The sequence below is a fragment of the Anastrepha obliqua genome, chromosome 4 (assembly GCF_027943255.1).
Source record: "Anastrepha obliqua isolate idAnaObli1 chromosome 4, idAnaObli1_1.0, whole genome shotgun sequence".
Taxonomy (NCBI): Eukaryota; Metazoa; Arthropoda; class Insecta; order Diptera; family Tephritidae; genus Anastrepha; species Anastrepha obliqua.
Window position 1 is genome coordinate 126,030,302 of NC_072895.1, and position 15,003 is coordinate 126,045,304.

A 15,003-nucleotide genomic window follows, 5' to 3' on the forward strand; every position below is an offset into this window, starting at 1 on the left:
ATTGACTTAAAAATCGAAAAGAATATATCGATATTTTTGGTCAGCCGATGTATTCCGGAGGTCTCTTATTGAATTTTTAATGAAAACTTTATAAGGTTGAATGCCGTTTTTTTAAATATGGTTTTGGTTGAGTAATAGTGGCTTTTGACCAACTATTGTTATCCGTCGATTGTGAAGAAACATTTTTCTTATTATTTGTGGTTGACGACTTTGCCAAATGTAGGACATTTTTAAATGATTTCCGTCTCATGGTGTCTCCCACTTTTTGAATATTTCCTGCCACCTTTTAGAAAGTAGCGATGACTTCAATTACGTCATTAATATTTTGTACATCTAGTTATATCTTTTCAGTGCTTTGCTATTTTATTAAGTTTTAGAGTTTCGTTTTATATGATTTTAAAAATTTAGTGCCATATCCAGTGTCAATGCATCAATGGAAAGTCATACATGTGTATTGGTTTGAGGGCTATTTACTATAAATAGGACTGTAAAAATGTGCTTGGCACAATATTAAGCAATTGCACATATGGATCTACTTGTTAACAAAAATCAGTTTATTTAATATTTACTTTCAGTAATAACAGCGTTAAATAAATTGTATCTGCTACTTTGTAAAGAGCTATATTCACAGTTTCGGTGATGTAACGGCCACGGAACCTGTAGGTAAACTTGTCGTTCCAGATTCAGGTCCTACGACTTGCGTATTTTTATCCGGCATTACTCTATCCACAACGTGTTTGTGGATGAGTCCATCAGATCCCAAATAACAAACTGAAAATCCGTCATACCAAGCCTCCTGTTCTTCGAAAACCTCTTTCATTGCCCAAAGTTTATATTTCCAAAACGAAAACATAACTTTTAGTCCGGAAATGCCCCGCACTCTCCATCGAATTCTTACAGTAAAATCTTCGGGGTGCTTTGTAATTTTAAGCACTTCGAATTTAACATAGGCATATTTCAAATGCCCTACCGTACGTAGGAGAGCAATTTGTTTTACGAAATGGTATAGCCCAATTGTCTGCTTGCCTGTAATGTTATTTTCAAACACCAAATTAGGACTGTAGATGGAATAATCTAGTGGTTCCACAAATAATTTAGGCAAAGTGTCTTGAAGAACTCTGAAAACTCGATCAAGATCCTCTAACCGAGGTTGGTTTATGTTTTTTGAGTATGAAACATTTTCACTGTGAAACAGGCGCGTATTTCTACAATTGGATTCTAGATGACATGCTTTGGATTTTTTGCCATCCATGTTGGAGTGATCAAAATTGTTGCAGGAGTCATTTAATGTATATAGCAATCTTGTAGCATGCTGGTGAGTGATCCTTCGTATTGGTCGTAATTTAATGCAATAAGAAACGTGAGACATGATTGCCGATGCCATTGTAAAATTAAGAGCACTTCAGTACTCCAAGTGCCGGTTTTTGTAGTAACCGATGTTAACTGCAATAAAAAGTGTTACATGTATATTATTGCGAAGTGTTCTACAGAAAAATATTGAATACTTTATTCAATTTTTTGTTTATATTCAACAAAATCGAATTCAGAAAAGAAACTCATTACCCTTACTACATGTTAGAAACAGAGTAGTTAAACTACCGATGATTGTCTCTGTAGCCTGATTATGGAACATAATACAGGGCAAACTTTACAATGCTACTTCGAAGTACTTTTAGAAATCAGCTGTAATATTAAACTATGTTTACATCAATATTTCGAGTGAAGAAGGGAAAAGGGTAAACATTCATGAAATTCAGTTATAAAAATAAACTCGATGGGTACATGGCTAAGGAGGTGTAGGCTGAGGTGTATCCGATTTTCTTACATTTTTTGTGCATGCAGTATCAAGGGGAGCTTGAAATTTATATTACTGTTCTTGTTCAAAATTGTTATTTAAGAGAAAATTCCTTTTGTTGAAACGGATAGTTATATTTTAATATATATGCATATATATAATTGTACTTACACCCTTTATGGATGTAAATAGAGGGCCTACAGTGTTATGTTGACTCCGTGCAGCAGATAAATTTTATTAGAACCTTTTTCATGGCAGAAATATACTTACATAAACTATTTAATTAAGTTTTTTTTTTGTATTTTGTAATGTCTTTGTAGCGCAATTATGCTATGTATTTATTTATTATTTTAGTAGACTTGACGTCAACATTATATATTGTATATAGTACATATGTTAGTATTTTAAATTCAATTCTCTAATTAATAAGGTTTGACGATCACCTCTCTTAATTTCTCGTAGTCTGGAAGAATATATTGCTCATAGAAAAAACAAATTAATGTTCGTATTTGCAGTATATACTTGTCTATATATATTTTACACTAAAAGTTTCCAAAAATTGTGTGATCTATGGAATGTTATTTATTGGTTGTTTACTGTTGTTATCAATAAAAGATCGTGTTTAATATAATTTCATTTCAAATTTTTACAATTGATTTATTATTCAAGTATGATAATATTCAAATTGGGTTACAATTTTATGAGTGTAAGGTAACCATTGCTTTTAAAGCCTCGTATGCAAATGTTTGCTGGTACGAACATTGAACAGCAGCCAAGTTAACGTTTCTTATGTCTTTCCTTTCTCTACTTCCTGTTGAATAAAGAAGACAAGTGCTAAAAATATGGTGCGTAAGCTTTAATAAATTTATGATTAGAGCTAGTATTAATATTTGTGCTCTTTGAAAGAATATTTTTATTGCACGAAGTTGTTCCTAATTTATACGAATATTGCCTTTTTTCTTTGCTGTTCAGACTAAGAAACGTCGTAACGGAGGACGCTGCAAACATAATCGTGGGCATGTGAAGCCTGTACGCTGCACCAATTGTGCTCGCTGCGTTCCAAAAGATAAAGCCATTAAGAAATTTGTTATTCGTAATATTGTGGAAGCAGCAGCTGTGCGAGATATTTCCGAAGCTTCTATATGGGAATGTAAGTTGGATTTTTTCTGTCTGAATTTTATTAAAAAAAATATTTTCTTATAGCATATATTTTGCCGAAATTGTATGCAAAACTTCACTACTGTGTTTCCTGTGCTATCCACTCAAAAGTTGTAAGGAATCGGTCTAAAGAAGCCCGCCGTATACGCACGCCACCCGTTCGAACCTTCCCTAAAGATATGGCTCGCAATCAACCAAGAAAGTAGAGCAAATAAATATTTGTGACATTAAACCATAGAAATGAGCATTTTATTACCCATGTAAATTTAATGTCGGGTAGGTATTTTAAAATGGGTCACGCAGCATTGCTGGAATTTTAAAAAATAATTTGTTTCATTTTATGTGAATGCATAATGCTGTGTGGTGTGATGTGTGGAATTTGTCTTTACCTCGCAAGAAGGTTTTTGCTTAAAAATATCGGCAAGTAGTGCTGATTAAAGGCTGTGCATTATAAGTTGGGGGTAGGCATCCTTCATTTCTTATTTATGGTAATCCTTGGTTCTGCGTAAAGAGTTGTGGAATTATTTTACCAGGCTAGAAACTGTTGGTTTCGAATGTTGCTGCTTAGTCGTACTTAAATCCGGGACATAAAACCGACTTCCAGCGCTGCTGCAGAAAGAAAGCTCTGTCCTGGTACCGCGGCTGAGAGAAAGATTTCTGTACTGTTTGAGGCTAAATTAGGTCTGGAGATCAGATAGGGTTGTTATACCTAAACCGGATAAAAGCGGTCACTTGTATCCCAAGGGCTGTAGGTCAATTAGCCTAAGATCATTCGTATATTGACTGCTAGATTCGTACATTAAGAAAAGAACGGAATCTAGCCTACTGTCACCAAGCTCATTAAAGCAGCTATTTCCAGAGCGGTGCTACAAATAGAGAATATGCGCTGGAAGCCTTTAACAATGTATGTACGGAAACGTTGATAGAAGGTTTGGATTCAACTGGTGTGGGATCTGCTATTCAACACTAGAACGGCAGCGGTGGCCGAATGGAGGTCCAGTACAATCTCGAAAAAGGCAAATGGAGGAACTCCACAAGGAGGAGTGCTTACCCCTCTACTATGGAACCTAGTGATAAATCAGATTCTCATCAAACTTGGGAATAGTGGACCGATATGGACGAGATATGCTGACGCCTTGGCTGTTATTTCTAAGGAATGGGTCTACAAAAAGTGAAATACTTCCAAGGACGCTTAGAGAGGCCTGCAAGTAGACGGAAATGGTCGGCCTGGAAGTAAATCCAGACAAGACGTATTTGGTACTTTTTCCAAGGAAGTTCTAGATTTCTAACTGGTCACCTCCGAGGCTGGGAGGAGATGAGTTGGACATATAAAATATCGACTAAATACCTAGGCATTGGTGTGGATAGTAAATAGTCATGAAGATTAAATGTGGAAGAAAGAGCAAGAACGCCTCTAATGCCTTATACTCATACATAAGAATGCTTGGTAAGACTTGGTGCTTATATCCTCGGCTCACACATTGGATATACATGGCGGTCATTAGACCAATAATGCTCTATGATTCACTAGTATGGTGGACGATGTGGGATATCCGACGAGATTCAGGACAAAACAAATCGACAACTACTGGAGCGGACAGTGTTTAGACAGACAATAACGGCATTCGTAGAGAGACACCACCTTCTTAAGTTCCCAATGCCGTAATCGGAGTCCACCTTTTCACAGTAAGAATCTCAGCCAAAAGATCTAAGACTGAAGATGTCAGGACAATTCTCACAGATGCTTTTTTGTCACAGCAACATTCTGGATTCAAACAGAAGTTCAGACTACGTGTTTCTACTAGTTAAATGTAACAAAAAGCCTGACGTCATTTTAGAGCAAAATGGATGACAAAAAGGTCTAAAATGAAAATACCATTCATACAATTCCTTTACAGATGGGTCCAAAATAGCGGAAGGAGAAGGAGTGACTATCTTTTGTCCGCAATTTGGTCTCCCAAAAACCTTTCAGACTCCCAAATTACTGTAGTAAATTTCAAACCGAAATCTATGCCGCAACAAAAGTAATTGGATTAATCCTAGAATTAACACCTCTTAATACTCGGATAACCATTTCCATTGATAGTCAAGCGGCTTTTAAAGCAATAATGGCTCCTTGCACTAACTCGGAATGTGTTCAATAATGCAGATAGATAGATGAGCTTGCAGAAATGGGCAGGACATTATTTACTTACCAGGACACAAAGTCCAAAAGAAGGAAATGAGAGAGCTGATGAGCTCGCTAAGGCCGAGATTGAGCACGTCAGACATATACCCATGTTGTTGTTGTTGTAGCAGCATAATCATTCCCCATAAATATATGGGGAATGCTGCTGAAGTGACAGTCCTTGGCCGGATATAAATCCGGGTCGTTCCGGTAACGTAGAACCGACTGTCGTGGGAACGTGACAAAAGGTCACATATACACAGACATATACCCATCACCCTCCTTTCTGAAAACGGAAATAAATGAGGAACTAGTTCTAGAAATATGGTACAGTTGATAGAGAACATTCAACCTCGTACGAAACTACCAAAATTATGCTAAGGACTTGGAATACTAAAGCTGGACACTTTATTTTATCACTGTATAGGAAAGACTGCAAAATACTGATTGGAGTACTGATGGGACACTGTCTCACCCCACATTACGCAAATGGGATTAGCCCAGAGCGATGCGTGTAACACATGCAACTAAGCGAATGCTAGGGGTACTTTGGAACATCCGCTTTCCACTGCCCTTTTCTCTGTAGGACTCGACAAATGTGCCTAGGATCAAATTATTCTTCATTCTTGAAAAATATTGCTGATGAATTATATAAAATGATATCTTTGACTCCAGAAACATAGTACTGGCAACACAATGGACCCTAGGGATCAAAGTGTGATCTTTTTGCAGATCAGCCAGCCCTACCTAACCTAACATAGGGGCTTTAATCAAAGGTAAAATAGTTTTTGTTCGAACTGTAATAATTAAGACAATGTTACTTTTTATGAGATGGCAGCACGTTCTGTCGTGAAATTTTTGCCAATGCCAACGTTACACGTTCTGTCAGTAAAATAATGATAATCTTATGTTCATCACTAACTAATTAATCGCAATATAAAAATTTTCATTGCGGAATTAAGATGGCAGAGGGAAAGAAAGTTGGTTTTTATTTAATAAATACTACTTCAAATTTGAATAGGTTTTAGAGCAAAATTTAGTTCAAATAAAGAGAAGTCCATATTGGTCGCGTAATATAAAGTAGCGGTTTTCAGGAGGCGGCAGAATAGTTCGTATACAACCAAGGCAAATAGAATACTGAAGGTGGCATCTTCCGAAAACCGCTACTTTATTTTACGCATTTTGACATTTTGAAACAAAGCCAATACCTGGGCTGATGAACAGCTGATAGTCGGAATGACAGGCTACCAGAAGTAAGACACCTAAAGTAGCTGACGAAAACAGTTCTTTTTTACGCTAGTCGAAAAATGTAGTGATTTAAATATTTGTAGTTAAAAAATATTAAAAATATTATTTCTACCAAAAAAATCACGAATTCTGCGATGTGTTGTTCTGAGAGATCGACCATTTTCATAATGAGTTTCAATCATTTTAACGCGTTATTCTATCGTGTAAAACTGTACATTTGTCTACTTGGCAAATATCAAAGATAGCATAAAAAGGTATCGTCTGGGATTTATTCGCTACTGACATATAGGCGTCACTTTTGGAAGACCCTTTATGTAAATCGTGACACTTATCCATTAATGTAAAAACGAACTGGTTTTGTCAGTTATTTTTGGCGCCGTATTTCAGGCATCCGGCCCAAAAAACTATAATACTTAGCAAACAGTTTCTTCTGGGGTGCTACCGCAGGTCTCAACCATGCAGACACCTGTTTGAGCCAGAGGTGGCACCTAGGCACGTCAGGAGAAACCTCCTCAATTACGCCGGCGAGATTCAGGACAAAATAAACAAACAACTCTACTGGAACAGACAGTGTTTAGACAGACAATAAACGACATTCAGCGGAAGATCCTTACCACCTTCCTAAGCTCCCGACCACCGAATGCCGTAATCAGAGTCCAACCACCACCTACAGCAGATGAAGAGCTCCAGCTTCCTCGTGAGACCGTCGTAACATTGGCACAATTACGTTGTAGCAGGTTAAATTCCTACTTATACAGAATCGACCCCGACATACTGAACATATGTCCTACATGTGAAGGCACCCCGCACGACACTAACCACCTTTTCACATGCTCAACCAAACCCACTCATCTAACACCCCTCTCCCTCTGGACCCAACTTGTCGAAACAGCAAGTTTCCTGGGTCTACCTTTAGATGAGTTAGACGAAGACGACCAGTGATTTACACTACACTGACAGGGCTTAGTATTTGCTGCTACAACAACAACCACAAGGTGCTTTGTTTCATATTTGTTCCAGAAGCAATACTGTAATGCATAATTTAGGACCGGTCCTTAACATGGCCCTATGTAATTCCTTGATGGACAAATTATTAAACCGTACCAAACTTCTCACTGTCTACATAACGCACGAAAAAAATCTAGGAAACCCCGTATCCTCGCCATCAATTATAACCACAATTATTTACCATTTAGCTTTTGAAAACATGTACAAAAAATTATATTTATTATATTATATTATTTATATACAAACCAGCTGTTTCGAGTACATTTAAAGTTTCTTTTAAAGGGCAAAAAGGTAAAAAACTACCGATACAAATTTATATTAAGTTAAACAAGTTGATATCCGTAATTTTTATTTTTTATTGTAATGTCATTTAGCAGCAGAGGAATCAATCTACAAAGCTATACCGGAAAAAGTTGCGCGGAGGAAATTAAGGACTGCATGAGTTGGTGAGGCTTTGTGGGCTTTAAACTTTTCTTTGAAGCCGGACTGCTAATTTTCGCTGTTGGCTCAGATAGTTGTGGCATACTATGGGAAGTGATTAGGGCACGCTAGTTCCTCAATGTTTGCCTCCATAAGCATTTATTCGAAATACTGTTTGTTCTTCCACTCTATGGCATTTTTCAATGGTGGGCCAGAACCACGTAACTTATTCTCTGTTTCATTTATGGAAACCGCGCGCAATATCTGACCTGTAGATGTTTCATGATAAAATTTTCAACGGATAATCTTTTACTATATTTGTCTTTGCGAAAAGTTAGAAAATTATAAAGTCAGTACACCGTTTTTATATTACTTTTACTTACATATAAAATATTTACTGGGTAATGTTTACTATCACGGTGTTAACACGTTTTTACGATTTTTACTGGTTAAAGCCATTAAAAATCTTTTATTTTATCCTTTAAATATATTTGTATGTATATATTTATTTTATTGGTTCAGTAAGACATAAAAAACATGTATTGACAAATTAAAATACAACAATTTTAAATTTAAATAGAAGTCATGGCAATGAAAAATGTGTAAAGAAAATTGAAAGTAGAAAATAAGAAAATGAAAAACCCTTTCAAATCATTCTGTAAGTTGTATATTTTTAAGTCAATTTTGTAACGAATTCACATTCTGACAGCACTAACAAAGAACAATCCAGGGGCCGTTCAATCTCTATTTAGGGGCAACAATGCTATAGGTGCGCGATTATTGCACAAAAATTCATTTCAGATTAGCATTGAGATGGTTCTTCAAGATCACATCCGAAGGAAAATTGTGAGAGTAACTTCAGCTACCACGCCAACGGTCATTCGGCGGGATCGGGAATTCCGCCCGCTCATTTCATGTTCGTTCGATTAATTGTTGTTCAGGCCATAGATGACCAAATTTGCTTGCCATGTTCGGACGAAATTGGGTAGTTCGAACTTTGGGATTCTGGCAGGCATGGGGTGTGGCCCGAGCGCCATTGTTTGTGAATAATGAATAATGAAAATATACCCGAAATTGAATTCAAAATACTTTTCTAGTTGAAAAAGCGTTTTTGTTTACTTTGATGATATACATATTTTGCACCCAGACCCACTACCAGTATTTCACGCATATGCTCGAAGTCTAGCTTTTCCGACATGATTCGCTTTTAAGTTATCTATCAACTATGCAATTTACTTTGTTGCAAACCAAAATTAGATACATATGTATGAATGCCACAAAAAATTAGCTTGTGGTAAGGTATCGGTACATTTTTTGAACATATTTCTTAGCAAACATTAGAAAAAGTAAATTTTTTTCTATAAAAATATTTAAGATTATTTAACATATGGTAAATTAGTTTGCGGTAACATAAATGTGTATAATGTGCCAGCATTCGTGTGTACATACCAATTCCTTTTGCAACATGTTATCTAGAAGCCATCCGTTACCATAGCGACACATGCCTCTAACTACAAAATAATATAATACAGGGTACGTGTTCTTGGATTCATAGATTCACACACAGCTGTGTTAAATATTTTCTAATATGACTTTTTTATAATTGGTGAGTTTAATATAGCTCAAATTCGAATTATGCGAAAGTTTAACTCATTATATATTATACTAAATACTTTCGAAAACATTTCGGGTAAGATGAAATTTAAAAAATTTTGCAATTACACATTTGTACTTTCAACCTACCTTTTTGTAAAAATAAGATTCCAAACAGTAGATATTTCTACTATATTTTAGTGTGATAGAGATATGAACATAAGTTTTAATTAAAAAGCTAATAAAAAATTACATTTACACAAATATTTATATTAGGACCAATTGAAAAATTTTGTAACGCATAAAGCCAGAGAACTGCATACTAATAAGAAGCAAGATATTGTAGTTGAAAATTGTTAATAGAATCTATCAATTTTGATGTTTCCGCTCCCAAAAAAACGTACAAGGAAGGGGGAATTCGGAGGGAAATGGCATTTCATTTTCATAACAGTTGTTTGAAATCCTATGCTTATATAATAATCAAATAGAAAGCTCAATTTTGAAAAATCTGTAGTGGAACAGCTTAATATAAAGAAATTAACATACGGAAAGTGTTTAACTGTATTTTAATCAAGGTGTAATTCGCAATTTTCCAACTTTCCAAATTTTTTAATTACGTGCCATGAAAACTTGCAGTTTTGTGGTTTTATACTTTTTTGAATAATTTTCTCTTTGGGACAAATGCTGACCAATATTTAGAAATTTATTTACTATTGAACTATTACTGAAAAGGAACGTGAACTATTACATATAATTCAATTCATTATTCAGCATGTATGTGTTTTTACAAAAGCGTTATGCATCACCCTATATTTAGAGATGAGTTTTCCGGTATAAATATGACAGCAGAATACAGTAAATCGTCAGTTAAAGTTAAAAAGAACCTATAGTGGTAACTAATAATTCGCAACTCCAAAAATAATTTTCAATTCAAACTAAAATGAAAGTTATTCTGTTATTTTGTTTGGTGCTTTGTGTGGCAATTACAATGGCTATGCCCTCAAAGGTAAGATATATTTTTATTTATTTTACTACATTAAGGGCCATTGTTGTACATACCATTATTAAGTATGTATACATTATTTTAATCCTCCTACATACATATACGCGTATTTCTCGTTTGACTGAAAAGTGCCAAAATTCATAATCACAATTTTTTTCTAGTTAAGCATGCAGAATTAATCCGAACTCTTCCTTGTTATGTAATTATTTTATATAATAATATGTTAAAAAGAGCTTCAGCGAAGATTAAAGATTAAAATAATTAATCAGGATAATTAAATAAATAGGCAAACTCGTAAAATAGGTTTTTTATTCCATTTTATTTAAAAAAAATAACTCGTTCTTCTGATAAGCCAATTTCAAGCTTATTTTGGAATTGTCTTTTTATATTGCAATCTAGGTTTTGCCTGTTTTCATATGCGGATGTACATATCGTTCGTTTGCTAGAAGAACGTGATAAATCAAATAATAACACTTTTGCAGCAAATGAGCGATATGTATGTAGCTCAACAGTACTATGCATAAATATTTTAATTCATATTTTCTTATTATGTGTTAATTTATTTATCCCCTACAGATCTCAACTACTTACAATGATAATTATCCTGTCTTAAAAGGTAATGAGGATTAAATATATTGACAGTTGTACAATTATTGAAGGGATCATGCCTAATAAAAGTGAAATCTATCAATTGTAAGTAATCCGAAAAAAAGTATCGGAGACTTTTACTAGGCATATCTTTTCGGTATTATGTATATGTATGTATTATGCATTTACCTTACTTCATTTTAATAGAAATTTTTCTCCAACTCTTAGATGAACTGTGCAACGACTACGACTTTCGAACAGACAACTACAATTTATTTGGGCAATTAGTTTATCTACTCTTGACATTACCGAACGAAGAAAATTACTTACAAAACCACTGTAGTAAATATTTGAATATTTCAAAAAAAGCCTTAGCTGCACTTCTTCGTCTTAAAAATATAGATAATACGAACTATGAGAAATTCGACTCGCACCCAAAGAGAACTTTAGACAGTATTGGAGGTGGTCATTTAATAAAAAGAAGCGACATTTTACTATAAAAGCTGCGATTTACAATATTTTTAATTCGTTTTTATATTTTGAAAAATGTTGCTTTATAAAAGATGTGTTTGTAAGTGCATGTACTTATTAAAATGTATCAATTTTTTATCTTTAACAAGCTGACTTCAAAAACTTCAATCCGGACAATATTTATATAAGGTAACTTAGTGAAATTAATTTTAAAGAAGAAAATTAAGTGGTATAATGTTTCTATATATATGTGTTTATCTTCAATGTATGTATAGATATCTAATATTTTAAGATGTTTTGATGGCATAAATTATGTAATAAAATACGACTGTTATTCGGAATGAATTCTGTAAACATTTTAGTGCACCTACGTAAAATTTTCTTGGTCGCCGGGTTCTAAGAGGAAACATTTTCAACGACTGCGTCACTAAGTAAAGGCCTGAAGTGTCTTGGTTTTGGCGGAGCTGAATTTTATAACCTTAAAGTCGTTTGAAACTCGATGATATACTTTCAGTAAGGGCATTGCACATTGAACAGGCGAGATGTTAAGGTGTGACCATTTTATACAGTTTGGTTGAATTTGAAAGAGGATTTTTTTTAGTTAAAGACATACATATTTATTTTATAAGACTGTAAACGACGGCGGCAGTAGTCGAGTGGGTTGGTGCGTGATTACCATTCGGAAGTGCCAGGTTCGATTTTCCGAGTATGAAATATCGAATGATGAAAACAGTTTTTTCTAGCGGCCGCCCCTCGTCAGGCATTGGCAAACCTCCGAGTGTATTTCTGCCATGAAAAAGCTCCTCATAAAAACCATCTACCGTTCGGAATAAAACTGTAGGTCCCTCCAAACTAGTAAAAAAGCCCGTCTTACCATTTGAATTGTAAATTATAACGAAACATATTAAATAGATATACCCAGGGTGAACAGAATACAGAACATGGCGCTTTTCGAAAGCCGCTACTTTATTTTTCACTATTTTGATAAGCGATAACATCACCTCTGCAGATAAACAAACAAAAGGAAAAGAAATTACTTTCTATGAATATTCAGTGAATGGCTTGGTAATATTGGGATTTAAAGATTGGTATTTTTTAAATTAAACAAACTAATAAAAATTAAGTGCCGCATGTTAAATTGTGAAGCTCGAGTTATAACAATACCTTAAAAAAATTATTTTTCTTCCTTTTATTTGTTTATCTGCAGAGATGACGTCACAGTGTATTCAATTAAATACTTTGAAAATCAATTTAATTACATAACAGTTTGAGAAGAAGTTGGTGAAAGGCAGGACGCTTGTCTTTTATACATACATATATATATTAGATGAGATACACAGTGGAGAGAATGCAGAAAGAGGCGGCATCCGCGAACCCCTGCATTTCTCTCAGTAAATTTAACAGATTCAGTTGATTTACTGGCATTATTGTTGTATTGCTTTTTATTTAATTTTTATTGTAATTCACCGACGATTTCGGCAAACAACGCCGTTAAATTTCATGTTTATTCAATTGTTACGTCACAACTAGAAATACTATCACGGATGTTGCAATCTTGTAATCCATTATTCTTAGATGAGCTATTTACATTTCATATAAAGATAATTGTTGTAAAATTGTTGTTGCACATGAATGTGCAAATTTAGGATTTATTTTTATATTGGCTCAAACGGCAATTGGGTTTTTAAAAAGCCTTTTCGTGGCTTAACCAATTGAGTAAGTAATATACTATACTTTATATACTTAGTAAGAATCTTGCAAGCCAATGCTTGCTGAACAAAGGATTCTCTATACACATGTAACTACCTGTATAACGCAATGGTTGGTGGTAAAACTTGTTTGGTTGTGTGTGTCACAAGTATTTGTCTGAAAAACTAATAAGCTTTTACTGTCAAATAAATTATCGGAGAATTGTACACATATTTATATACATATGTCTCTCATTTGCTGGAAAAACCTAACTCTTAACTCAAAAAAAAACTAAAATTCGAGAAAAGCTGCTTCAAAGCTTTCTATTTACTATGCCTCCCTAAGTATAATTATAGACACATTTTCGTTAATTGAACTTGTGAATTTACGCAGCATAAAAGAAGGGCTGAAGGTCATTTCCGCTTACTTATTTCATTTTTGTTTTGATTATGACACTCATGCAACAAATGAGCGATATTGTATATAACTGAGAGGTAGCCTTGTTTGAAAATTGTGGATATCAGCAACTCGATATTGCTGATACCTCAATCCGCAAGCCAACAAATTATCCTTCATTCAAAAATTGAGAGAGCATAGTGACAGTTCGGGGCAAGATAGATGTTCATGGAGAGAATTAGCCAGCAAAAATTATCCATCACGGAAACATGTGATGCAACTTTTTGTAATCAACCCAATTTATTTTTTGAGCAGTTCTGTCAGATTCAATAAAATTAAAAATTTTACAAGAAAAACGTGAGTATCTAAAGCATATTTATGGTAATTTTGTCGGGCAAAAAAAATGGTTGGGAACGAACTTAGCTGATACGTTTCGTTCCACCGGTTTTGGGAAGTGATTGCAAATTTTCCGTTCGTTATTTTTTTTGCTTTTTCCCCCCTTTGGTAGAGAAATTCCGCTTACGCTCTTGATTCGGACTTGAACAGCGGAACTATTTTATTAAAAAATGAAATTTATATTATATATTAGGTGTTTAAAAAATAGTACTGCAAGTCATTTATTCAGCCCAGTATTGCCATATTATATTATTCTTTTATTATTTTCAGAATTCTTATGGACTTGGACAATAGAATCAGAAATTTTATGTTTTCAAACACTTTTGAAAACGTTCTGACTCAGCTTCAAAGCAAATGTGTTTCTCCGAAATGTGACTTAAAAAAGCTGCTTTGGTATATGTCTGCTATGCACGACAATTTAGCTTCCTTGGACGAAGACAGCTGGAACAGTAACAAAGTGAAAAAGAATTTTGATGAAATCGACAAAACCTCCCCCTCTTTTAGCACTCTGAACCAACTGATTTAATAAAATACTCAAACATGTGCAACACAGGATATCTGGGGTACTATCACTGGAAACTCATAACGCATTTGTTAGTATTTAAAATTTCTAAGAATGTAAGGCGACTGCAAAATAAATCATTTTGTTAAATGTCTGTATGTCTGTACTTATAAATGATTTAATGGTACCTTTTTATAGTAAGCTACAACTGTAATTAAACCATAGAGCAAATACTATCAAATAAAATTATATGATAAATTAAATAAATTCTTTTCAATTATTTTCATTTTCTTTATAATTCAATATTTCGTCTTTTAACCCTTTCGCGATATTGTTTATTAATGGTTATTGTTATTTAATGGTTAAACAGAAATAAAATAAATAATAACCGCCCATTATATATAGCACTTCACTCTGAAATTTGTATTTTGCATTTTTAGATTTTTGAGGCATTTTGGGCAAATGTTTTCAACAATTTTTGAATAAAGTATATAGAAAAATGTTCAATCTGTCATTTAGCATATAAATATTTTTCGCTCACAGCTTTAAAAGCTGTGCTAATTTTTAAA

At 34.1% G+C, this 15,003-nt stretch overlaps 3 protein-coding genes across 5 annotated transcripts; 2 read left to right on the forward strand and 1 right to left on the reverse strand.

Annotated features, from left to right (window-relative positions):
- Positions 1–533: 533 nt before the first annotated feature.
- Positions 534–1,653, reverse strand: LOC129246298 (uncharacterized protein C6orf136 homolog). Of its 2 annotated transcripts, none has more exons than XM_054884996.1 (2): positions 1,564–1,653; positions 534–1,443 (listed from the first exon to the last, which is right to left on the reverse strand). In XM_054884996.1, the coding sequence occupies exon 2, from the start codon at positions 1,382–1,384 to the stop codon at positions 626–628; it is 759 nt and encodes a 252-aa protein (XP_054740971.1). In that variant the 5' UTR covers positions 1,385–1,443; positions 1,564–1,653; the 3' UTR covers positions 534–625. The 2 variants fall into 2 exon arrangements, with proteins under 2 accessions (XP_054740971.1, XP_054740970.1); XM_054884995.1 differs by having other exon boundaries at positions 1,506–1,611.
- Positions 1,654–2,532: 879 nt separating this feature from the next.
- On the forward strand, positions 2,533–3,194 carry LOC129244654 (40S ribosomal protein S26). The gene is made up of 3 exons (XM_054882403.1): positions 2,533–2,640; positions 2,768–2,945; positions 2,999–3,194. Exons 1-3 carry the CDS (start codon positions 2,638–2,640, stop codon positions 3,157–3,159), a joined length of 342 nt encoding a protein of 113 aa, XP_054738378.1. The 5' UTR covers positions 2,533–2,637; the 3' UTR covers positions 3,160–3,194.
- A 7,073-nt stretch (positions 3,195–10,267) lies between these two features.
- Positions 10,268–14,671, forward strand: LOC129245342 (uncharacterized). Of its 2 annotated transcripts, XM_054883442.1 has the most exons (4): positions 10,268–10,395; positions 10,969–11,008; positions 11,601–11,640; positions 14,203–14,671. In XM_054883442.1, exons 1-4 carry the CDS (start codon positions 10,330–10,332, stop codon positions 14,456–14,458), a joined length of 402 nt encoding a protein of 133 aa, XP_054739417.1. In that variant the 5' UTR covers positions 10,268–10,329; the 3' UTR covers positions 14,459–14,671. The 2 variants fall into 2 exon arrangements, with proteins under 2 accessions (XP_054739417.1, XP_054739418.1); XM_054883443.1 differs by lacking the exons at positions 11,601–11,640; positions 14,203–14,671 and adding an exon at positions 11,209–11,592.
- Positions 14,672–15,003: the final 332 nt, after the last annotated feature.